Below are 25049 nucleotides of genomic sequence, written 5' to 3' on the forward strand. Positions count from 1 at the left end.
CCGCCGCCGCCCTCCGCCTTGCCTCATTGGCCACGCCAGTCAGCGTCTCCTGACCTTCGGCCGAGGGGCCGCGATGGCGCCGGAGAGCGGGGAGGCGGTCAGCGGGGCCCAGCTCATCGCCGAGTCCCTCAAGGCTCAAGTAAGGGCGAGGCGAGGGGGGCGGCCTACGGCGAGCGCGCAGGGACAGTGCCCGCCGGCCGCGAAGAGCGGAGAAGGGGGAAAAGGGCTTGTTCCGTGGCTTCGTGGGAAGGAAAGGGGTCCCGCCGCACCGGGTCCCAGTGAGGGCGTGAGGCTGTCTCTGTCCGTCACTTAAGAGTCATAGAATCATAGAATCGTTTGGTTGGAAAAGACTATCGAGTCCAGCTGTACCTGTGCATCACTAAAGCACGTCCCTACGCACCCATTTTCCCGTCTTTTAAACACTTCCAGGAATGGTGACTGAACCACCTCCCTGGGCAGCCTATGCCAGCGCCTGAGAACCCTTTCAGTGAAGAAGCTTTTCCTAATGTCCGATCTGAACCTCCCCTGGCACAGTTTGAGCTCATTCCCTCTAAATCCTATCCCCTATCGCCTGGGAGAAGAGACCAACACCCGTCTCGCTACAGCCTCCTTTCAGGTTGTTGTAAAGAGAGCAATAAGGTCTCCCCTCATCCTCCTTTTCTCTAGGCTAAACAACCCCAGTTGCCTCAGCCGCACCTCATAAGGTTTGTTCTCCAGCCCCTGGTGGCCTTTTTGGTATTAGTTTTCTGCAAAAGTGTAGGAACATGAGACACCAGGAGGAATTTTCAGAGGAGGCAAAATTGACATGATGAGAAACAATGATGGAGCAGAGTGGTCACAGGTAAGAAGTGGTCAGTGAAAAGTGCTGGACTTAGGTTGACTGAAGAGCTGCCCCGTTGTTTCACTGCTTGAAAGCCTCCACAATCCCTTTGACAGCTACTGAAGACAAGTTGCTAATGCCAGCTGGCATTACATGTTTCCCCTGTGGACTTGTATGTGAATATGTATGTTGTTATTATGTATTTTCAGGCTGCTTGTGTGGTTGGAACAGCCATGCTTGTTTTATGTTTTGTTAAAGCTTTCTTTTGAAAACAATTCTGACTTCTTTTAATGTTTTTCCTTTTAGAATATTAAATATATGTTTGGCATTGTTGGTATTCCAGTCACTGAAATCGCAATTGCAGCACAAGCAGTTGGAATAAAATATGTAGGAATGAGAAATGAACAAGCTGTAAGTATACATGTATAGTGTGACCGATTCTTTCATTTAACCTTTTTGCAATGGAATGAAATCAGATCTACATTTTCTTACTTGCAGGTCTGTTGTCATTGAACATTCCTTTAAAGAACCTGTAGGGAAGCAGTTACTGTCATTCCAGAATAAGGAGAAGCATTGGTGGATAGGGTTGGCTGTTTCTTTTAGCTCTTCTTTCCATTTTTATGTGCCCCCTCCTTTTCTGATAAGGGAACTGCAACTCTTTTTCTCATTTTTAGATGCCTTCCTCTTGGGAAGCTCATCCAGGTTTTTGTTTTTCTGTAGACTTTCCAATATACTTCTCCCTTAAATTTTACTACTGTCAATTTCTTTTGTTCATGTCTTCCCTTCCCAATTAGAACAATATTAATAATTCTCACTCTCTAATTGTTTGTACTTTAAATAATTTTTCAGGACTTTCTTAGCTACTTCATCCTCTTTGTTTAGAATGATATTTTACTTAGGAGCTATTACCCACAGGCCTAAAAACATAGGGTTTTTTTCATCATCTGTTCTTGCAGTTTCCTGCTGATAAACTTGTCTTACTATTTTCAATAATTGGAATATCTTTTTTTTTTCTTAACCTGTATTTGAAAAGCTAACCAAACAGCAAACTCTAAAAGGTTAAAATGCTTCTGAATGTTCAAAATCAAGCACAAACATAAATTTGGGCAGTCCTAATTGTATATACTTCAGGTTCGCTGTGTAGGTATCAGAAATTAGACTCAGTTGTCATTAGCATTACGGTGTTATGCCACTACTTCTGGATTTGTTTGGTTTTCCCTAGTAGTAGCTCTTGAAGCATTCAGTAGTTTCTTAGGTGTTCTGAAGCGGAATATAGTAACCTCAGATTTATACCTCCATTTCAAGGATTGTTGTGCAGGCTGTCTAGCTAGCTGCTAGCAAATGGACCATCAGCTTTCCGTACTCGGAGATGCTCTACTACTTTGTCAATTTTCTGTAATTGATGCCAACAAATAAATTGCTTGATTATTACCTTTTGAGGAGATTTTTCTTGTGTTTTAACTTGCTTATGGATCCTTTCTGTCTATGAACTCTATTAATTAGAACTTTACCACTTTTGCAAGGAACTCCTCCTAATATTCTGGACCTGCACAGTATTCAGGTGCCTGTATTTTGCTGCAGTGTTCTTTTTCTGTTTTCCAGGATGTAGTTCATAGCCTTCATGGATCGCCCCAGATGTCAAGAAAGTATTATAATACTCGTTCTCCTAAATCAAGTGGTTATGAGCTGTATATTTTTGCTAATTTTTATATCCTTGTGTTGGAATTTGAGAATTTAAAGGAATGCATGTCTCTATGGAAAATCGGTAACCTGACAGAGGCAAACATATACAAATATGTTTAAAAGGTGTATTCGATTCCTTTGAAGGACTGGGAATTCAACACGTTCTTTGTGTTCCTGTAGGCCATTTAGCAAGTATTTTAGCTTTGGCTTTGGTTATTAACATGATTAAAATTAATTTCCTCACATGTAATTAACAGAGAAGATTACTTTGCACTGCCAAATGAAAGGCTTTTTCAGTCTTTACTAGACTCTTTTGTGTTAGAGTGAAGAAGGTAAGAAACTCTCCTGTGTGTAAACTGTGAGATATTTCGCTTAGGGGAATAACACTAAGATGAAGACTTGTTATAGCATCCAAATATTAGGACTTCTGTAGTTTGGGGAGTGGAAAAGGATGAGTAAAAGTATAACTTGTAGTGGTTTTGTTTTGTTCCTTGTCCTCAGTAAAGCCATAGAGTAATTGCTTGACAGGAAAGAGTAGAGTGTTATACACAGTGTATTCAAGATATGCTTAATATTTGCACATGACGTAATTTTAATTGTCTAAGTTTATTAGTTGTGTGGTCTGTCTATGGAGGATGTGTATACAGCTACTTCCTCTATTGGTGAAGGCAGCCCAGTATGCTCTGAGACGTATGGAAAACAGTTTTTTGCCAGGAGCTGAGTTTTTCCCTCATTTCTGGGCCAGGTGTAGCAAAAGCCTGTAAAAATACAGAATAAACTGTTTGACTAGTAAGTCCAGGTTAAAGCATGAAGTTAGAAACTAAGTAGTACTACCAGTATCTGTTAGCTAATCTTCCATGGCCTGTAACATGGCATGGGTTGGCCAGAAGCAGTTCAGCCTGTGTCCCATGTACCCCTGAATAGTTATATTGTAACTCAATAGGGGCGTTTGTTTTGTTTATCAGTCCCTGCATAATTAGAGGTTGTCATGAGCATTTAGAAACTGATAACTCTGATCAGTTTTAAACTTTAAAAAGACCCCTTTACTAGGTTGTAGTTCATTAGCAGCACACATCACTAGTGCTTAATTCTGAATTTTTAATAATAATTGTTACTACGTAATCAAAGCAATCTCTTCTTGATAATCATATCCTAAGTTACTTCCAAGTACATAATATGCTGGAGCAGGTTCAGTGCAGTTAGCACATATGGTGCTAGCTGTCAAGGAAATTGGACTCGAGAAGCCTTCAGTAAGAGGTGCTGGAATCAAACCCCTTAGATTCAAGATATCTTTTTATAAGATGTTTTGATCTGAACGGATCTTACCCTTGGCCTCCATGCCTAGACTATGGACCCTGCGGTGCTGGATGGGTGTTACTTTCCCAGGCCAAGACAGATGCCTTATCCTGCTACACATGTGTTGGCTGAGGTTTGTTTTCTGTGTTTTTTTTCCTCTCCTGCTTAGTGTTGCTGCTTTTCCTAAAGCAAAAGCACTGTCTTCTTAGCACTCAGAGTTACACTTTTTCAGTGGCTACTAATTGGCCAGCCCCAAGTAGCTTATTGTTCTAGGACTGGTGCGTTAAACTGGTGTCCGCATTTTCAAGACCCACACTTAAGCTGTATGGTATAACAAAAGACATCATGTACCAAGCCTGGGTTAATACAGCAAGTTCTCATACCAAGTTGATCACGCGCCCCATAGGAACATTTAGCATTAGATACAACTAACGTAAGGGCTTCAGGCCTGCTCCTAGGTGTGGCAGTACTGTTTTAGCTGGGCCACTGGGTACATAAATGCTTAACGATTGTTTACTAGCTATGTTGTATTAGTTTGCTTACATTTGAGTTGAAGACAGACTAATTTAGTAAAACTGTGCTTGGTGTGCTTCTATTTGTTGAGAGCAACAGGGCTGTGCTTTCGCTATGTTTCAAACCTAGCACTTGGCGGTGGTTGCAAACTTTGGGTTCAGTGCCTGCGTCTGAACCTCCTACATTCCATCCTAATGTTGATTGTGGGTTTGGTGCTTATTAGCATTTTACGTGCCTATGTCCTTCCTTGCCTGTCTGAGGAAAATGAGAATATGGTTTCAGCTGATCAACTGTGTTGTGACCTCAACAGATAACATGAGTGCAGTTACTCGTATTTTAGTGGTGGGGTGCACAGTTCATAAGTAAAATGGGTTTTTGTTCTTACTGTTCACACAAAACGAATCTTGAAGTATACCTTCAAAATTATTTCTGATCTCCTATCCTCTAAATAGTGATGGATTTAGTCATGTTGCTTCCTTGTGGAATGAAACAGTAGAAGTTTTAATGGCAATGACTGTATGTGAACCCAAATTCTATTTACTGCTTTATTTGGCACTCAGTTCTAAAAAATGATTACCATGGAAACTCAACACCATGCTTTGAGCTCCATTAATAAGATTTTCAATGACACCTATTCCAGATATTTCTAAACTTTTAGATGCAGATGTGTCATCAAAATGTTATCTCATTATTAAATATTAGCGACATTTTTCTTCTCTGTCAGAGACTTATGAAAAGTAGAAAAAGATTTTTCTTATACTTTTTTTGTCAACAATTTCCTATTTGAATGCTGCAAAGCAAATAAAGGCTGCTTAATATTCCACTACTATGCCTCACATTTTTCTCAAACAGTTGGTCTGTATCTGTCGGAGCACAAGGATCTTAAAGACTGTTTCTCCTTCTGTGTATGAACTTATAATAAATCAGTGTTTTCACTCATTTAAGCTGAGATTGCTAACATGCTGTGTTACTGAGAATTATTGATTGATTTGAGGAAAATGTATAATAGCTTTGTAACTATTAGAAGGAGCTTCTGTGTTACCTATTCTTACCACAACAGTGCTCAAATAAAACTGAAAAACAAAATCCCAACTCTATTTCAAAAGGAAAGAGGCAGCCTATGAGGCCAGGACCGTACTTTAAAAAAAAAAAAAATTGCAATATTACTTTTTTTCCATTAAGTGTTAGAACTTGCAGAATTCAAGACAAAAGCATGAGAACATGAGGGAAGAAGTGCGCGATGTTATGGGTGTGAATCCTTTGGAGTTCTTGGGTTGCCTGTAAGCTTCTCTTTCTACTTGGTCATGTATTGCCTTGTTATCAGGTGAGATATGTATCTGAATGTTTAATATTACTACAGGAATAGCATAAAAACATACTCTATAGTAGTACTGCTACTAAGGTATGGTAACACGTTGTAAGCATTATTTTTGTGAAAATTGTTCAAAATAGAGTTTTTCTTAAAATTGTCAAAGTAGCTAAAGCTAAATGTGATACCAGAAATAGATTGAGAAGTACTTCAGTGCTCAGCTTGTAAAAGGCAATCCGTTATCTTCTAAAGAATCTCTCTGGTGTGTGTTTTCAACCTCTTGCTTAATTTCTGAAATATGATGACTCATTCCAGTGACGGTTGGACTTCCGTTTGTTACCTTTCTCTTATAAATCATTCTTCCATGTCAGTCTAGAAGGCAGAAATTTCTTACACTATTTTGTTCATTTTGCTTCCCTATTTATGGGGGATTTCTTTTATGTTGTTGCTTCCTTTATTTTTTAAATCATAAATATTTTTAATGTAATATCCTGGAATAACAGAGGCCTGAAGTGTGGAGATGAGTTTTGAGATTTTTCACATAAGGCTTCATGAACACATCTTATAATGGGGAGGGTGCAGCGGTGCTTCTATTTATATTTAAGCTCTAATGATCAGGGCAAAATCTGTACGTGCTTATTTTCAGTATTTTTGTTGAAAGTTATGTACAAGACATCATGAAGTGTATATATAATAATAACTGTATAATTAACTCCAATTTTCAATAGGCGTGTTATGCTGCATCTGCTGTTGGATATTTGACTGGCAGGTACATTCCATATTTATTAATATTTATAATAATATCATATTAACTGTATTAGACTCAACAGCTAGAAGCTAGGGAAGTTTTTCTGGTTCGAAGCTGAGTGGGTTTACTCTGTGCATATGTAGGACAGTTAAAATGAAACATGAATTCTAAAATAACTGTCAATAGCGGTTATAGGCATTTCTATTGTCAAGATTCAGGGCAGGAACAAGGAGGTGCTTAAGCTCATGATATTGTCCATTGTATAACTGTCTATTTTTTTTTTTGTCTTTTAATTTCTGATCAGTAGTTTAACACTATTGGTATGAGGAGCAGAAATTCCACCACCACTGTTCGTTGCAACTTGGTGAACCCACTATACCTTAATCTAATCATATGGGCATATTGAACAAATACCTTATCAGTACAGAAACTGATCATATGCCTTCCAGTCTCCGCTTGCTTCTTTTTACTTGAAGTACTAGCTTTTCCTTTTTTCTGCTGCATTTTGCTCTTAATGTTTTTGGGAAGCGTTCTGTGACTTGTGAGGAGTGCTATTTGTGTATCCCATGGATCCTTTTCAAAAGTAAACATACAGTAAAATGATTGCCCACAATTGCAGACCTAATGATGCAAATGATCATTCCTTATTCTATCTCTAAGCATGGCACCTGTGTTACACAGTTTTGTAGTTTTTCTTCCTTTGAATAATTCTCTAGAAGTAGGCTGATAGGTAAAGAATCTGTAAAGCTGCTAAAGAATGCTCAGTAGTTAAGAATTGTCATTTTTATCTCATCACCTGCCATAGCAAGTGCCTCTGCCTTAATTAAACTGTAATAAAATTTGTGTTGCATCAGATGCATTTGTTCCTTTGTGAGCTTTCTTCATTGATATCTAGTGCTAGAGTGGAGTTGAGAAAACTGCAAATATAAGTGGTTTGCCCAATTCCATATAAGCACTAGATGATGGAGTAAATGCAATATAAGAAGTAAGAAATTGTGCTGTGCTGAGCCTGCATATGTTGCAGACTTCTGTGTGGGAGGCACATAACAACTGTTCACTTGTTTTTCCAGTTGGGTGGGTACAGCTAAATGATTTCTGATTCCCATGCCTGTAGTTAGTCCTTTGCACAAATCCCTTGCTGTTTGTGCATTTTGATGCCGTGAGTAAAAATTTAAAATTTAAATTTCAGCATCTTACTAATTTTTATTGGTGATAGATGATTTCATCTTCCCTGTGCTCACTGTCCATTTCTCTCTACCTCCTCTTTTTTTTTTTTTTTTTTTTTTTCTGTAGACCAGGAGTATGTCTTGTGGTGTCCGGTCCAGGTTTTTTACATGCCCTTGGTGGGATGGCAAATGCAACCATCAACTGCTGGTAATTTAACTACATTTCCCCTTTAAAATTTTAATAATTGTTTGCTGTTATCTGTTGCAGATGTTGAGCTCTGCATTATTTAGTATAGGACTTTATTTTGTTCTTTCTTGTGGGTAATGAGAAGGGAATTCTTCATTTATCAACCCCAAAAGTTATTTAGTGCCATTTTTTGTATTCTCATGGATAAAAGTCTCTTTTTTGTCCTACGCCATTATGCATATATTGGAAGAATCTGCAAGTGTACTGAATACATGGATACATTTGAAAATTAAGTTGATATTCAGCCTGTAGTGCTTTATTGTTCATGGAGAGTCTTGGAGGTTTTTTCTAAATTTAAATCCCCATTGCTTTTGAATTACTGTATTCCATATGTGAACAAATTGACAACTGCATTATTAAAATCTGTATTTCCTCCCCACGCAGACATTTAGAGCCGTAATTAAGTATTGAATTAAATTATGTACAGAGTGATAGCATTTACTCCCACAAGCCTTCATTGAGGCATTGCAGCTTCAGCTGGTCTGCCACAGAAATCTTGTCGTAGTGAGTTCTTAATGTGTAAATCTAGTCCACTAGATAGCTAATGGGGCCTTGGTAAACTGCATTTGCATGGGTAAAATCTTCTGATATTTTGTGTTAAAAATTGCCTACACTGCTACCTTCTTATCTTCTACCTCATTGCAAGAGAAAGGCTTTGTGTCACACTTTGGCTGTGAGAATAGTCTCCAAAGAAAAGTTTGTGACAGTTGTAAGATTTCATTGTACAGTAGCATGGGGAAATACCATGCTCTTTACCTGCGGCTGCAGTTGAAATTTTTTTCAGTTTACTAGAGTTCTTCTCCTGCAAGCCCCTGATCCTTGTCATTCTTACCAGTCTCGTTGTCAATGTTATTCCTGCCTCTCTCTTGGTTTTGGCTTCATTTAAGCTACATGCAGTAATAAGCACTGCTCTTAAAAATATCTGTGGTATAGTGACAGTAGAACAATATGATGATTTATTTTGGAAAAATCTTTCTGGTTACAGCTATATAAACTTTCAAAGCGAAAGCAAACTTTTCAAGACGTAGCTATTGGCGTTGGCTTTCTTAAGAGCAGAGCATCCTCTTTGTTATATCCCAGTATTGAAGTAGTAATTTCTTTTATTAAAACATGTAAATAAATTTGAAAGAGATAAGTGGAAGGAACACCGGGTTTGTCGCTGTCAAACAGACTGGTTATATATGGATAGTCATAATTATTTTGCTGAAGTGAGAGAATCAGCAGAAAAAAATATCTAGACTACACTCCAAATGGATTTTCCATAGGATTTTTAATAGACGTAAGATACAGCCTGAAGTTCTCATCTCACCATGTTGGGGGATTAGAACTGAGATTTTTGGTTTGTGGGACAGACATGCCTGATTATGAAGCTTGGATCTAGATACACATATCTGCAAATTTTACAGGTGATTAAATTTAGAATTATGGATCGTGCACACTGTAAAGTTTTCAGCTTAACACCTTGTAAAGATAAATGCATTTAAAAGAAAGACAATATTTGAAGGGAAATTCTTTAGGAGAAAAAGCCTAGAAAGCTATTGACCAAATACTTCTCTTCAGTGTGGATGACAGAGCAGATTAATACGACAGCTTTCTTGTATTGATACTGCATTAAGCATTTTAAGGAGTTTGAGTGTGACCTACAAACTGAGTAAAAGGCCAACTTTCATTCACTGTGGGACAATAATTTTGTGGGAATTATAATAAAAATGTGGTCCTGTGGAATGTATAACCCATATTGTAAACTAGTGCTGCCTTTCTCACATAGCTATGAACCTATGAACCAATCTAAGAATAAATGTACTTGTAGACGTATTAAATTCTGTTCACCCCCTTGATCTTTGTTTTGAGGAAGTTGGTTTGGGTTTTTTTTCAATTAAAACTGAATGCAGGGAGAAGCGCTGTCAGATACTTGGCTGATTTCTGCTGCATTCCAAATTGTACACCAAGAAAATCTAACCTTTCTGAAAAGACTGTTTCCTACTGTGTTTCTTAGTTCTAGTGTTATAACGCCTCTTATGAATAAACATCTTAATACTTTTTAGATCAGTCAATACTTTTTAGCTTTTTAGATTAGCTGTTGTAATTCCTCTCAAACCACCTTGTCCCCCATGTTATCAAACTGTAATGAAAATTGCTAGCAATATGACTTAGTGTTAGAATTTTCATGCTAACTGCAGATCACTTAGTACGGGCAGACTCTCCTAAAACCAGTCACCTAAAAGCTAACACTGATATTTAGAGTACACCCTTGTATTGTACTGGTCAATTTCTGTTTCTTTTGAGATCTGCAGATGCTGAAAGTGCACAGCATCCCAAGAACAGTAGGATCTGACCATCAGGGGAGCTTACAGATGTGATTGCTTTTATGGAAAATGTAGACATGCTTAATATTGGGGTTTTGTTTTCTTACTGTTTTTTTAATTTACTTTTCTAGGCCCCTGATTGTTATTGGAGGCTCTTCTGACAGAAATCAGGAAACCATGGGAGCTTTCCAAGAATTTCCGCAGGTACACAGACATACAACTTTCTACCGAACAGTTTCTGTTAAGTAATGGGTGTTGTTTCTTCGTTAGTGTAAGAATAACGATTCCAGTCACTACATTGCCTGACAGATGTTATGATGCTGTTGATTTGCTCCATCTGCTGGTTTAAGATCGACACGGCGGAAATACAGGAGATCGGAATATCCGGAGTCGTGTTAGAATCCATGCCCTGTTTCAGGTTCTCAGTTGATATAAACTGCCTTTGTCTGTCTGTTCTGAGGTGGAAGAAAGCAAAAAAGAAACTTCCTAAGAAAAGCACCACTTTCTGGAAAAAGTGCTTAAGCACTCAGTGGAATAAGTATGGTTTTGGCAGTTTCCACCAAGCTGAGGAACTGCCTTTTTCTATGTGGGAATTTTCAGCTTGTTGTTTTCCATTTGTAATTTTTTTTCCCTTTTATTCATGTTGAAATGAGATGGAAATGAGCAAATTACTTTGATAAATCAATATGATGGTTATATGCTTTTATTCAGGTTGAAGCTGGGAGGCTGTACAACAAACTGTCTGTCCGCCCAAGCAGCCTGGAAGTTATTCCTGCTGTTATTGAAAAGGTATGAAAAAATACTAAATTAGCAACAAAACATCAACTAACTGTCTTCTGCTGTGTAAGTTTTGAGGGTTTGGATTTTGTATAGATGTTACTGTAAATAGTTTGATCCTAAAGATGTTAGGCAATGGTTGATCAAGTAAAGTAATGACGAGGGAAGTTTTTCTGGTGAACTGTGCTATAGAGCAGGTTAGAAATAGATTCTGGTCCAGTCTGTGGTGGTGTTAGCTTCAGTCAGAGCTGGAAAGATTTTTATGGAAGAAATGCCTTTAGTGAGAGGTACGAGAACTAGAAATGCAAACTTCAGCTCTTTACCACACTCATTATGTGAAGATTTGGAGAAGTGGGGTTGGAGATGATTGTGTTTGGGTTTTTCGAGAGCAAGAGAAAACACATCCTTATCTCAATGCTTCAGAATGTGTTGAAAATGTCTCTTATGACTGCTGTAACAACACTTTAGCTATGTCAGCCTAAATTCTACATGCAAATATAATGTTTCCAGAAGTGGAAATTCAGCAGAACATCTTCCTGTAATAGAATTGAATTCAAAAGTAATACAGAACGGAGGCATTGGTTGTCTTGTTTCTTCTCTGTTTGTTCTGTAATTCTAAACAGAATTCAGCATGAAAGTTTAATTCAGTATCTCCAAATACAGTAGCTGATAATGCAGTTGTCTCATTGCAAATTAGGCAAAGAATTTACAGACACGTGTGTCTACTGAAAGGCTGCAGGAGACATACAGGGAAAATGTAAACAGCTATCAAAACTTTAATTTGTTGGTATAAATCGATCCTTTGGAGCCTTCGCTGTGGTGGTTCAGCAATATGAAACAGCATTTTCATTCTTTGCTGAAAGTTTTACGTAGAAAGATTTCTAAAATTCTTTCAAACAGTGGTTAGAACTGTGATTTTCTGTTTTCTAGGCTGTAAGAACCAGCATATACGGTCGTCCAGGTTCCTGCTATATCGACATACCTGGGGATTTTGTGAATCTTCAGGTGAATAAGAGCTCTGTCAAGTGCGTAAAGGTTATATTCATTGTTTTTAAGTCACTGAATTAAAAAAATAGTTTTTAAGTTACTTGTAGGGGTTTTTTTTATTAAAACAAGAAAAAGCTAAACAACAGCAAGAGATTAAATAATGTGCCACAAGGCTGAAATGGTACTAAAAATCGAGCCTCTAAATATAACATTGCATTGTCACGTGTCATATAAATTATAGTTTGTAATAAAATGTGCAAAAAAGGAATGAATTATGATGGTAATACAACAATGTCATTTTGTAAATCTCTGGAATAACACTACCTGTACGATTAAAGAAACGTGAGAAAACTTCTGAGTCAGCTTTAAAAAATATATCCTGTTCTGATAAATGCTGTTAGTAACGTGGTGTGCAGCAGCTGCAGTTTTAAGCTAAACAACAGGTACATTTCTTGTTTTAATGTTTTTTAATAGCCTCTTTTGTTTTGTTATACTTCAGGTGGGTAGAATGCTGCCTGCCACCTCCCATAAGCGCAGCTGAATGTTCTGCTGTGTCTGAAGCAGTGTCTGTCATTGCTCATTCCAAGCAGCCTCTGCTGATCATTGGCAAAGGTAGCATGCTTTGTTTTGCTTTGAACTGTACAAGTTTGGGACAAGACCAGTGACCAAAGAGATTTCTTTTCCCTATAAGTATTAGCCATCTCTGTCACACTCTATTCAAAAAAGAAAACAAAACAAAATTCTTCAAAATGTAATGCTAAAATCTGCTGGTTTTAGAATGTTTTCATTCTTTTGTGTAAATGTTGTTTTCATCTAGTTTAAGAGCAAAGTCAATTGATAAAATACAGGTTTAATTAGAAAAAAAATCAGATGTTTACCTTAAGCATAGAGCCAATACCAAGGGATCACTTCCAAACTTTCCAACAAATTCTATAAGAATAAATGCTCTCTCTGATGCTTTGGCATGTGGAGAAAGAATCAAAGTAACCAAAGATCTTTTTTTCAATATGTACTTACTGAAAGTGCCAGCCTACCTGTGTGAGGACGTGAAGCAACACAGCATATGTTTTACAGACTTTTCATTTTACTCTTCCTGAAATAGAGATGTCTCTAAAGATAAAGTATAATTATTCTCTTTTCTGGTTCAGGTTTTTTTTGTCCATCCTTGTGGCACGTGAGTCACTGCAGTGGTGTTTCTGTTAAAGATGCAGATCTGCTAGGAAAATAATTGAAAATGCTAACTGGTTTCACCCAGTCTGTGCTGCAGACCTGGGAATGATTTGTATCTTGGATAGAGGTTCTGTGTTTAACCAGGAAGTGAAATGATTGAGATGAGATGGATCTTGTAATTGATTAGGTAATGAAACAGTAAACAGAAAGTGCATAAGGAGAGGGGGTTTTTCCCCTCTCTCTGAATTGATATACATGAACAAAAGGATGTTCTTTAAACATGAAAGGTAGAAAACTCAAAAACACTTAGATGTGTATTTTCTTGATGTCAACAGTTGAGAAATGTTGTATTTTCTGCTTAACAAATGTAGCTGGACTTTCTGCTATATATTATTGTTAGCAGAATTTTGGGAAGAAATGTAGAAAACTATTCTTCAGAATTTAAGACTCGATGGCCTTAAGTCGTTGCACAGGAACAAGTCAGTTATGCTAGATTTGCCCGTGCAACCTTTACTCAGCAGCCTTATACCAAAAGTACCATCACAGTAAATGTATGCACAAACACACATCTTCGCAAGGTCTTCTTTGAGCTGCTGGTTTTTTTCATTAAAGATCTGTTTGGCTAGATAGTTGTGGAGCGTGTAATACAACAGCATGTATGGGGCAAGCCAAAAATGACATGGTATGACACAAAGGTCATTATCTATGCTGCTGCCGAAGCCTCTGCCCTGTAGTACAGAAATTTACCCACCCAAAACTGTCATTTTAGATAAGCAATCTCCTATTTTCCCTGCTCTGCTTCACAGAAATAGCTAAATAGTTCAGCTCAAGTTTTAGGTAAAAAAGCTTTTGTCAAAAATATGGGAAATTTGAACCCAAATACTTGTAGTTTTTGCATTTTATGTTTTGAGTTCTCTGGAATGAAAAAGAACAGGCAGCTTTCATAATGAGGTACTCTTTCTACCACTGATGCAATTGGGTTAATTTACATTCAAGCAAATATAATCAGTTTCTGTGGTATTAAACAGTCTCTTTCATTTCATTCAGGTGCTGCTTATTCCCGTGCTGAAAACAACATCAGAAAGCTGGTGGACCTTTGTGGACTGCCTTTTTTGCCTACACCAATGGCAAAAGGAGTAGTTCCCGATAACCATCCAAACTGTGTAGCTGCAGCAAGATCAACGTAAATATAAAGCAAGGCTTCTAATCCTAACATCTGAGAAACAACTAGGAATTGTGGTGGTCTACACATGCCAGGGAAGACAAAATGCATACAACAAAAGTTTTTCAACCACATTTTGCACATAATTTTAGACCACTGAAGATCTGGCTTGGAAAGAAACAACAGATTTAGGTGGATCACTTTTGATAGTGCTTAGAATGCTGGCCAGGAAGATGCTTTATCTGAGACCTAATATTCTGTAACCATGAAACCTATAGCACATAGCTGTATCAATGTTGTTAGTATGTATTTTGTAACATACAGTGAAACTGGTAAATGGTTTATGATAGACATTTGACTCAATGCACTAGAAAATTACTAGCTTTTTATTTTATCACCATAAACAGAAGTATAAGATGCAGTTGAAATTTTGCTGTGTGCTGTTTCTGCATAGTATTGGCAGTATACTCTCACTAAATTGCAATTTATTTAAAAAGAAAATAAGGTGTTTGAAACTACACTGAAAGGTTATGGTTAAAGTAATTTATAAGAGCTCTTTTTGACTTTTAGCAAAATAATGTGAATGAACTATAAGAACCTTACTAGGTGTGAATGTTAAATTTATTAATAATTTTTTCTTATCTTTTTTTTTTATTTCCTGTTTTTAGGGCACTGCAGCATGCTGATGTAATCATCTTGCTTGGTGCAAGGTTGAATTGGATTTTGCATTTTGGACTTCCACCAAGATTTCAACAAGATGTAAAGGTTATTCAGGTAAGCAGAAAAATTATTATCACTTTAAGGAAATCCTCTGTGCTCTAGCGTAGAGCAATTGTTGTAGGTTGTTTTGTTAGTGTACTTAATGTAGCAAATACTGCCCTATGGACAGTATAGTGCTTATAGTTGTGGCAATTCTCCAGAAATAGTTCTGATTTCTTTATTAATTTTTTTTACTTTATTATTTTTAAAAATGATTACAACGTTGTTCCAGCTGTCAGGGACTTTGTGCTGCTCTAATGAGAGCAGACACGTCCGTATAGAATCATGATAGAAACATAGAATGGTTTGGGTTGGAAGAGACCTTAAAGATCATCCAGTTACAAGCCCCCTGCCATGGACAGGGACACCTGACACTAGATCAGGTTGCTCAAAGCCTCATCCAACCTGGTCTTGAAGACTACCAGGGTTGGAGCATTCACAACTTCTCTGGGAACCTGTTCCAGTGCCTCACAACCCTAGCAGTAAAAAGTTTCTTCCCAATATCTAATCTAAATCTGCCCTCTTTCAGCTTAAAACCATTCTCCCTCGTCCTGTCACTGTACTCTGTGAAAAAGAGCCACTCCTCAGCTTTCTTGTAGGCCCTCTTTAAATACTGGAAAGCTGCTATAAGGTCTCCCCAGAACCTTCTCTTCTCTAGGCTGAACAACCCCAACTCTCACAGCCTGTCTTCATGTGGGAGGTATTCTGGCCCTCTGATCATCTTCGTGGCCCTTCTCTGGACTTGTTCCAACAGATGTCTTTCCTGTGTTGACGATTCCAGGCAAGGTCTCACGAGAACAGAGTAGAGGAACAGAATAGCTTCCCTCAACCTGCTGCTCACACTTTTTCTGATGCAGTTTAGGCATTGTGAAATCTCTCATACTGTTTGACTCCTCTCTGAACAGGCTGCCCAGGGAGGTGGTTGACTTACCTTCCCTGGAGGTGTTTAAGGGATGGGTGGATGAGGTGCTGAGGGGCATGGTTTAGGGATTGTTAGGAGTGGTTGGACTCAATGATCCAGTGGGTCCTTTCCAACCTAGTGATTCTATGATTCATCTCGATTTTTTTGAAATAGGGTTACTTTCACATCCAGAGTCAGTCACTGTCAGAGCTCAGTCACTCAGAAATATTAATAGGAAAAGAGGAAGAAAGGCTATTGAACTAATGAATGTATTTGGCAATCTGCCGGCTCTTAGAAAGACAAGTCATTTAATTGTTTGTGTCCTTAAAGTCTCCTCCTGTCTGTGATTGAAGACCAGTAGTTGATTCAGTGTGCTGACTGGCTTCCCTTTTGGCATCTGAAACGTAATCTCAGCTTCCAAACTTTGCATCTTTTCCAGAGGAATAACACAAATTTTTAAGCTGGAATTCGGTTTGGCTTATGAAATAATACATCTTTTATGTTTTTCTTTTTCTGAAGAATGCAAAGAAAAATACTTTTTCTTTTCACTTGAAGTAATTTTTTCACTCTCAAGGGTGAAAAATTAAAATACTAACTCAGTTCGTATTCCGTGTAACCTTTGAGGTCGGGTGTATTACTGATAAAGAAAGTGAGGAAGTTTCTTCAGTTGTCGCAATTTACTTTTCAGTTTATTTGTAGTAGCCAAATTCTCACTGCCAATTAACATACGCAAACTTTTCTCAGGAAGAACATTACTGCTTTGTGTAGGCTCTAAGGGTATACCTAAACCTATATGTTTAGTTCTTATATAGTTATCATTAAAATCACCACCTTCTTCTCCTTAATGTTCCGATAAAGTTCTGTAGTGTCTGTAAGCTTGAAAGAAGCAAGCAGTAAATTTTAAGGATATATATGAACTTTCATTAAAATGGCTATGTACCATAGGATTTCACGATGTCATTTAAATGAAAGGGAGAGGGAGGTTATCTGAACACACCAAACAAGGTATAAAGATGCTGTTAGGCAAAGTCCCTCACTTGAAGTGGGAAAAACTTACCTCTAATATCCTTGAGTTAATGGTGGTCTTTCTTTTTGAAATATAGATCGATATTTGTGCCGAAGAGCTGGGAAATAATGTGAGGCCAGCTGCAATTTTATTAGGTGACATAAACACAGTGACTAAGCAGGTAAAGTAATGTCAGATATCCTCCTGTTTTGACCTTAATTTCCTCTGATTTCTATCAAGTAAGTTACTAATTGAAAAAAGAAACAGAAAAAAATAACTGTTCAAGCGTCCTGAACATTTTTCAGGCAACTTACTCATACTATCCATCCATACTATTCCCACTTAAATGCTAAACATTCTAATTAGTGTTACTGTGATTGTGTATCTTGATACTATTATTCTTGATGCTTGTGGTGTTTGGATTTTTTTTAAATATGTTGAAAGAAATCTCTGCAACATTTCGATTTTGTTCCAGCTCTTAGAAGAATTCAGCAGAAGACCATTGAAATATCCTTCTAATTCACAGTGGTGGAAGAGGCTAAGAGAGAAAATAAATTATAATGAAGAAAGATCAAAGGTAGTATTTTATTAAAGAGGAGGTTTCTTGCTTTAACAGATACCAAGGCATGGTCATTTTTGTCACTGCTCTATGTTCAAGCTCTTCAATTACTCCTGACAGTCATATCACCCAGACTTTGAATATGTATACTGTTCTGGTAAAGGCTTACTCTTGTCAGGCTTATGAACTGTAAGTTAAGTCTTAATGCTTGACTGTAAGTTAAGTATTCTAGGATTTGTATAAATCCAAACTGTGTGGAAGTCTTTAAACTTTGGCATTGGATTCTTAAAGCCAGAGCTGCTGTATTATGGATGATGATTTTTAAGCAGTGGGCAGCAAATTCAGATATCTCCACGTCCTCCAAGTGAAGCTAGCTTAGGTGAACATACACACTTGGTTTTCTTCTGTAATTGTGCTGTTTAGCTGTTTAGCAGTGCTGGTGGATGTGTCATCTATGTTGAAAGCACGTAGCTATTCAGGCCAAAAGAGCACAGATGCTTGGCACACACCTAACTTTGTGCAACTCACATTCTGCTAGTTCAGATGCGTGTTTCAGAGCCTGGGATCTAAAATAAATTCATTATAGTAGATCACTCTTTTGAACTACCTCCCAGCACACAGATGACATCCCGCTTAGGATTATAAGTGGTCAAACCTGTGTGCAGAAAAATTTCACGTCTATAAGGTTAAAGTGAATTTTAATAGCTTTCTGTTAATGGTACGCCATCCAGGGGTTACTGAGCTGAGATATGTTGCATCACCCGGATGGATACGGAAAGAGTGACCTTGATGTAATGCATGGAAGACCAGAGTACTTCAGCTTTAGCTAACAGTGTGCAATTTTATTTTCATTCTTATAATTGATGTGTCTCAGTTCAGCACTTTATTATAAATTCTGTGCATAGGAGTTATGAATCTCTCTTATTTTTAAGGGATTGGCATTACAGAAATCTCTGCCTATGAATTATTACACAGTCTTTCATCACATCAGAGAACTGATACCAAAGGACTGCATCTTAGTAAGTGAGGGAGCAAACACCATGGACATTGGACGAACTATGCTTCCAAATTACTATCCCCGTCAAAGGTGTGGTACTTTCTTTGCTGTGTGGACTCAATGGACTAGATCTATGTATAAATGTTTTCATTTAGCTGAGAAGTATGATTGTCCCAATTTTTATATTCCTCTTTAAAAGTTCTAAATCAAAAATAGAAATTTAGTATATTGGGAGGGTGGAAGTTTTCCACTTATGTACTGCAATAGATTTTAAGAATACTTTGCGACTTGTCTGTGTGCTCTGCGACAGAATGGTGACAGTTTCTCACTCTTTTGTGGAAAGTGCATCATGGAATCATGATTTGCATCATGGCAAATTCCCTGATCTAGGTGTTTATTTCTGTGCTCAGAGTTTATGGTAAATATTGATTTAAAATAAAAATAATTGTTGGGATTCTTATGTTGAAAATAGTTTGTAAGAAGAGGTTTTCTTTGAAACACTCAAAAACGGAGAAGAGTCAACTTATTTTGGAAACTGGATTATATATTGGACACTCTTTCTTGTAAACCTGCATGCCTAAAATGTAGGCCCTCAGTTTGGAAGTGTTAGTATGTCATTTGAATCATTATGTCTAGAGTCTAGTCTAGTTTTAATGTAAGTAGGAATTAATTGCTCTTTCTTAAATGAGGGGGAAAAGTGAGTTCTGCTGGTGAGGAGAAACTTGTGATCTGACTGTGAAGCTTGTGCCTTCTTGTAAAAGTAGCACTAGAGTCCTAAATAAATCTGAATACTTCTTTGTAAACAAAAAACAACCAACTAACCAAAAACCCTATTTCCAGTAAAGTTGCAGGAAGAGTTTGCATTTCTTCCCCTTCTTTAAAATAAGAGCACAGTAATGTTAATGGTTCTCTTTTCAGATTGCATTGTGTATATCTGAAAGCAACTTTGAAAAGTTAACCCTAGAATAATCTAGTTCTTTATGTACGCTTTTATCCATTATGTGCTTCTGATTGAAATTATCTAATTTAATTTCAGCTTTCAATTTGATTTCAAAAGTTGAACAGAAGACTAAAATTTGAACAATTGATGGCTTTCAGACTTCTAGTTATATTTTCAAGGAATTAAATATAGTAAGATTTCCTGTAGTCTGTCTATCACTGGAGTAATTGAATGTTTTTGAAATATTGTTACTGTGCAAGCTAAAAGCATGGAATAATAGTTCTTTATTGTAGTACAACTAGTGAATGAGTTCTTAATTTTAGAGCTCCTGTATGTTTATATCACTTAAAATACTTGCAGCCTTATCAGATGTTTCCCTGAATGTAATAACCTATACATCTGCTTTCACTTAGTACTAATTATGAAACATTATTTGAATACTGTATGGCAAATTATTAAAAATAAAGTCACCAGGGATTGACTTCAAAGCTTGAGTAGGAATGACTTCAAAGCTTGAGTAGGAATAAAGAGATAGTAATTCTGTATTTCCTCCTTTAGGCTTGATGCAGGTACTTTTGGAACAATGGGAGTTGGACTCGGTTTTGCTATAGCAGCTGCAATGGTAGCTAAAGACCAAACACCTGAAAAGCGAGTCATCTGCATAGAGGGAGATAGTGCTTTCGGTTTTTCTGGGATGGAGGTGGAGACTATTTGCAGGTAACTGTTTTTTGTTCAAGATGACCTTCTTTGTATATTGCCAGGATCAATTCAACTGGAAGGCCAAGGACACTGAGGTTAGATGGGGTACTGGTTAGATGGCAGGTGAAAACAAGCCAAAAAATATACATAGTCATCTTTATGCTGTTGTGGCATAACGTGTTACCAGTGATGAGCAGATCATGTTACACCTTACAAAAAAGTGCGTTTCAGAATTCTTCCAAATACATCTTTTTGTAGATACAACTTGCCAATCCTGATTATCATAGTAAACAACAATGGGATTTACACTGGTTTGGATGCAGATGCCTGGAAGGAGATGTTAAAGTTTGGAGATCCTGCTACATGGTGAGCATCTTGGAAGTATGTTCTTCTAATTAAAGAAGTGGCCAAAATGGTCATTCTCTTCACTTTTAATGCTTTGTGATCCAGACTGAAATTTTTCGTAAAGTGAACTTAGTCCTAGGCTAAATTAGTATGAGTAAGGACCACTTAGCAAAAGCAAGCAACCAACCTAATTCCAGACTGTTGTTTCCACAACAGTGCAACAGAAACGTTAGTTGTCTCAGATTCCTGCAGCATGCTGTTCAGACTGAGTTCAGTACAGAGTTCATAGTGGGCTAACCTCGAAAATCATGATTATATTCAAAATTACCTGAGACTTGTGTTCCGAGTTTACACTGGGCTTCTGAAGCCGAGATATCTGTATCCGGAGAACTAGGCTAAAGCTTTGCTCAGCAACGTCTCCAGAAGGTGCAAATGCTAGCCTGTAAACATAGCGTAAGTGCTATAGGAAACATAGTTCTTCCACCGCAGAAGAATTCATCAGGCCACCACAATAATCATCTTACAATTTTAAATCACTGCCGAATTAATTAAATTGATCAGTCTGGCAATTCTTCCCTGCCTTTTATCAGAGGTTTTCCATTTCATTACAGTGTGCCTCCCGTTTCTCTCCTCCCAAATTCACACTATGAGGAAATTATGTCTGCCTTTGGAGGTAAAGGATACTTTGTTAAAACGCCAGAAGAACTGCAGAATGCTCTGAAAGCAAGCCTCGCTGACAAGCAAACACCTTGTCTTATAAACGTAATGATTGATCCACAGTCTGAGAGAAAGAAACAGGTATATAGATGTTCTCCTTGCTCCTTCTGCAAGCTTCAGTCCTCAGGAAATGTCACTTAAACTGCAGAGGAGGCAGAAACAGTTGCAAGTCAGAAAGATTGTCTTCAGATTTGGGAGACAGGAAAATTGATGCTTTTGGGCTGTACCGTCTGCTTTCCTTTTTTTTTTTTTCCTTTTTTTTAATTTTTTTTCTGTTAGCTATTACTAATGCATAGTGTCTTTAATGACTTTTTACAGAATTTATGGTTGTTCTTTCCATTCCTGACAAAATGAGATAAAATATTTTTGAGTGGTCTTTATTTTCTCTGGGATTCCATCTGATAGTTAGTATATATTGGTATCCTGTTACTGTTTATCCATTCTGATCTGAGTTTTATTCTGTTATTTATTTGCTTTCAGGAATTTCCCTGGCTGACTCGTTCTAACTTGTAGTAGAAGATGAAGATAATGGTGGTGCAAGGCAGTGTGTTAAGAAAAACTAAATTGGTTTCCAGAAGTGGAACTGGAACAACTCTCTTTTACATAAGCATCGGAACAAACAGGGATTTAAGAACTGCTATTAGAGGAATCATTAAATGCTGAAATTAAGTAATTGTACAGTGAACAAGACACGTGAATGTATACGTCGCCTTCTAGCGGATTCTACAGAAACACTGATGATAAAATCACATACTTTTTCTGTTACTCAGTCATACACATAATAATTAGTGAGTTAAAATCTTGAATGTTTTGGATGAAGGAAGCGAGCTGAGGGTTTTATACTGACAGAAACAGAAGTCTTTCAGGGTCTGCAGTTATAGTAACTTCATTTTTAACTGACCACCAGCATGCTACTTCTTAAAGACCTTGTCCTGTGAGGACCAAAACAAAGCATCTTGTGAAAAAGTGCTGATTGGCCTCATTATGCATTGAATCCCATTGGGTTGATAGTCACTTGGTAATTTTACAGGTTGCTTTTTCAACTTCTATTCAGGTAGAAGTAGCGTATTAAACATGCAGACTTACACAAGGCCTAAGTTTCTATTGCATTTGGTTTTGTTACCTGAGACTTACAGTGCTTTCAGGAAAAAAAATCTTATATTATTTTTGGTTTGCTCTTTGAAAAGGCAATATCATCCCTGTAGGCTAAAAACAAGACTAGGTTTATTAGAGAGATTTCTACAGTTAACAAATCATAGATCTTTCAAATCAGAAGCATTTAAAAAAAAAAAAAAACAAAAACAACAAAAGAACAAAAAATTGACCAAAACAGACGATCAAAAAAGTGTTAGGCTGGAGCTTAATGTTCAGTTTGGCTGGCATCACAAGACAACCACCAGTGTTCATGCAGAATTGTGCAACATAGTTTCTTCCTATCAAATGTACTTGCTGTATAGGAACTTGGTGCCCAGCTTGCTCTGGCTGTAATGCAGGGCTAACATTTAAAGCAGGTCATGGGCCTGCCTGAAGTTCTGTCTACTCTGTTTCCATCTGTTGTTGTATCTGACAATCTGACTTAGAGCTCAGACTTCAAAAAGGAAGTAATTCTTTCTCTATGCTTGTGCCGGGGCCTACAGCAACTACTATTCAGTATACTGCGAAGCAGGTTACTTTATATTTACATCTGTTCTTAAATGCACTGGGAGGATCCTTATCTAAAAAGGAAAATTCCATTGTCGTTCCGTTGTCACTCTTTTGACCCAAGGAAGAGGAGGATTAGGTTCGCAGGGGCTTCGCCTACGGTTAGGTTTGTTGAAAAAGCTTGCATTATTAGTTTCTTCACTTCAGTTCAGGTCTGGCACGTGGGCATGGATTACTGTTAGGCAGAGGAATGTCTCTGCGCACTCGTGTCTGACACGAGCAAGAGTACTGCAGTCTGGCAAGAGGTACAGCTGCTTGTAACGTGTGTGGGAATAGACACATGGCAGTAGGAGTGCTGGGGTCAAGAAGGGTAACGTCCTTAGGAGGGCTAAGACGAGCAAAACGATAAAATGGATAGAATGGATACAATTCGTGAAGGAGTGTGAGGCTGCTGAGAGAGCAAAGGTGTTGTGTTCTCTGGGGTGCTCTGCAAGGCATGTGGGACAAGGCTGGAGCCTCTAACCAGTTTTGTTTCACTCTTCTTTTTGACTCTCAAAAAATGATTTTAATATGTTGTAGTAATTACAATTCATTATGATGATGTAAAATATCTATAAGAATTATTGCCGGTACTGACCGCAGAGGAGGCCATTTGCATTGGGTAAGCAAATGCAGAAATTCTTGCTTTATATTTGAAAGTTAATAAAAAGTGATTTTCATGCTGTTTCTCCTTTAATGAGTGTTTGAATCATATCAGCATTTTGTGTCAGCTGTTGGAAATCAGCTTACGTTGGATTTTTAGAATAGTTGTTGGATAACCACAGTAAAATGCATGATTCATTTTAATACGTCGAGCTGCCTGGAAAATGGAAAGCAAAGAATTTGAGACTGGAGGGAGACAATAACATCGGTTTGGATTTCATTGAGCTTTTAAAAAGAATTAACACTATTTCTTATAGCTTTAAGATAGAACTTCTATTATCATGATATTAGTCTAAGCTTGTAGTGATGAGATATTTTGAGAACCAAGGAGAGTGAAATCTGTACTACTTTGTTTATATCGCTTACCTGCTCGGTACCATGTTTTACACCATGGAGTTGCAACTAACAGGAGCATTAGACAGGTGAAACTACGTGAAAGAAAACAGTTTCAGAGATGAGACAGAAACAAGGTGTCTTTGAACCATCCTAATTTTATTGAAAGGAGCAAAAAAATTACAGATGTCATAAGTCTGGGGGTTGAAACTAGATGATCTTTAAGGTCTCTTCCAACCCAAACTATTCTATAATTCTATGAAACCAGATGGACAAGTTTTAAAGGGGCCCTCAGTGAAGCAGAACCTTCCAGCTAATTATAAAACACACTAATATAAATGAGAATTCTTTCAGTGCCTGTTCTTTCCAGGAATCTCTCCATTACCTGAAATAGTGCAGAAATAAGTAGAAGAAAGTAATAGAATGGCAATTTGCTTGCTTGAGTCAATACTGTAAGGAATTTTTTGATTTTATAGTTTTTTCTGAGGGGGTGATAGAGAAGATAAAAAGTAAAAGAAGTGCTTCTTTGTCAGCTACACCAACTAGCAATACCTTGGGTTGGATTCTAGACTGGATGCAGAGAAGGGGTGCTTTTGAAGACAGGATTTTAATTGCTGTATTTTGGAGGTGAAGAAATGGATTAGCAGCTCACCTAGGGTTGTGTAAATGACTGTGGAAACATGAATGTTGTTAGTTTAGACCATCTTTGCGCATAGCTGATGGGCAATCTCCTCTGGTACTTAGTGTTGGTAATGCTACCACATGAGGAAGATAGTAGAAGATTCATATAAGCCTTTTTACACCTCCAGTCTACATGGCGATGTAAGTTTTTGTGGCTCTTGCTTCCAGAAAGCAATTATTATTCATGCGTGTGAGTTTTGTTTGGTGACTACCTGTAGCTGTTGCGTATGTGAAACATCATAATCTGCAACCCTATTTGAGAACCAAGTTGTGCAGAGGCCCTTCTGCTGTCCTTATGGTGGCTATAGCAGGTTTGCATACCTTTGCATCACCTTTCAGCTGCAGTGGTTACTGAGTGGTTACTCAGGCACTGATCCGAGCTAGAACTCCACAAAGTCCAGATATAAGTCCCTCTTTAATGAAATCAGCACATTAAAAGTATAAACAAGAAAAAAACTGCACTTTAAAAAAAGTATTTGAAGAGCTTGTGGTCTCTTTCCCTAGCACTGTCGTTAAAATAATGTGCACATATGGCATTTTATAGACCTTGGCACTGGGAGGTACTCATACCAATATTGGTGGTAC

The 25049-nt window shown here is 37.6% G+C and overlaps 1 protein-coding gene across 3 annotated transcripts; it reads left to right on the top strand.

The window, feature by feature from the left end:
• The first annotated feature begins 34 nt into the window (after positions 1-34).
• Positions 35-23471, top strand: HACL1 (2-hydroxyacyl-CoA lyase 1). Of its 3 annotated transcripts, none has more exons than XM_054059701.1 (17): positions 35-139; positions 1127-1231; positions 6350-6390; positions 7663-7743; positions 10220-10292; positions 10800-10877; positions 11796-11890; positions 12352-12464; positions 14070-14205; positions 14853-14958; positions 16948-17031; positions 17326-17427; positions 18342-18496; positions 19905-20063; positions 20304-20411; positions 21002-21188; positions 21588-23471. In XM_054059701.1, the coding sequence occupies exons 1-17, from the start codon at positions 74-76 to the stop codon at positions 21618-21620; spliced, it is 1722 nt and encodes a 573-aa protein (XP_053915676.1). In that variant the 5' UTR covers positions 35-73; the 3' UTR covers positions 21621-23471. The 3 variants fall into 3 exon arrangements, with proteins under 3 accessions (XP_053915676.1, XP_053915677.1, XP_053915678.1); XM_054059702.1 differs by having other exon boundaries at positions 42-841; XM_054059703.1 differs by lacking the exon at positions 6350-6390 and having other exon boundaries at positions 115-139.
• The last annotated feature ends 1578 nt before the right edge of the window (positions 23472-25049 follow it).

The sequence above is a fragment of the Cuculus canorus genome, chromosome 2 (genome assembly GCF_017976375.1).
Source record: "Cuculus canorus isolate bCucCan1 chromosome 2, bCucCan1.pri, whole genome shotgun sequence".
NCBI lineage: Eukaryota > Metazoa > Chordata > Aves > Cuculiformes > Cuculidae > Cuculus > Cuculus canorus.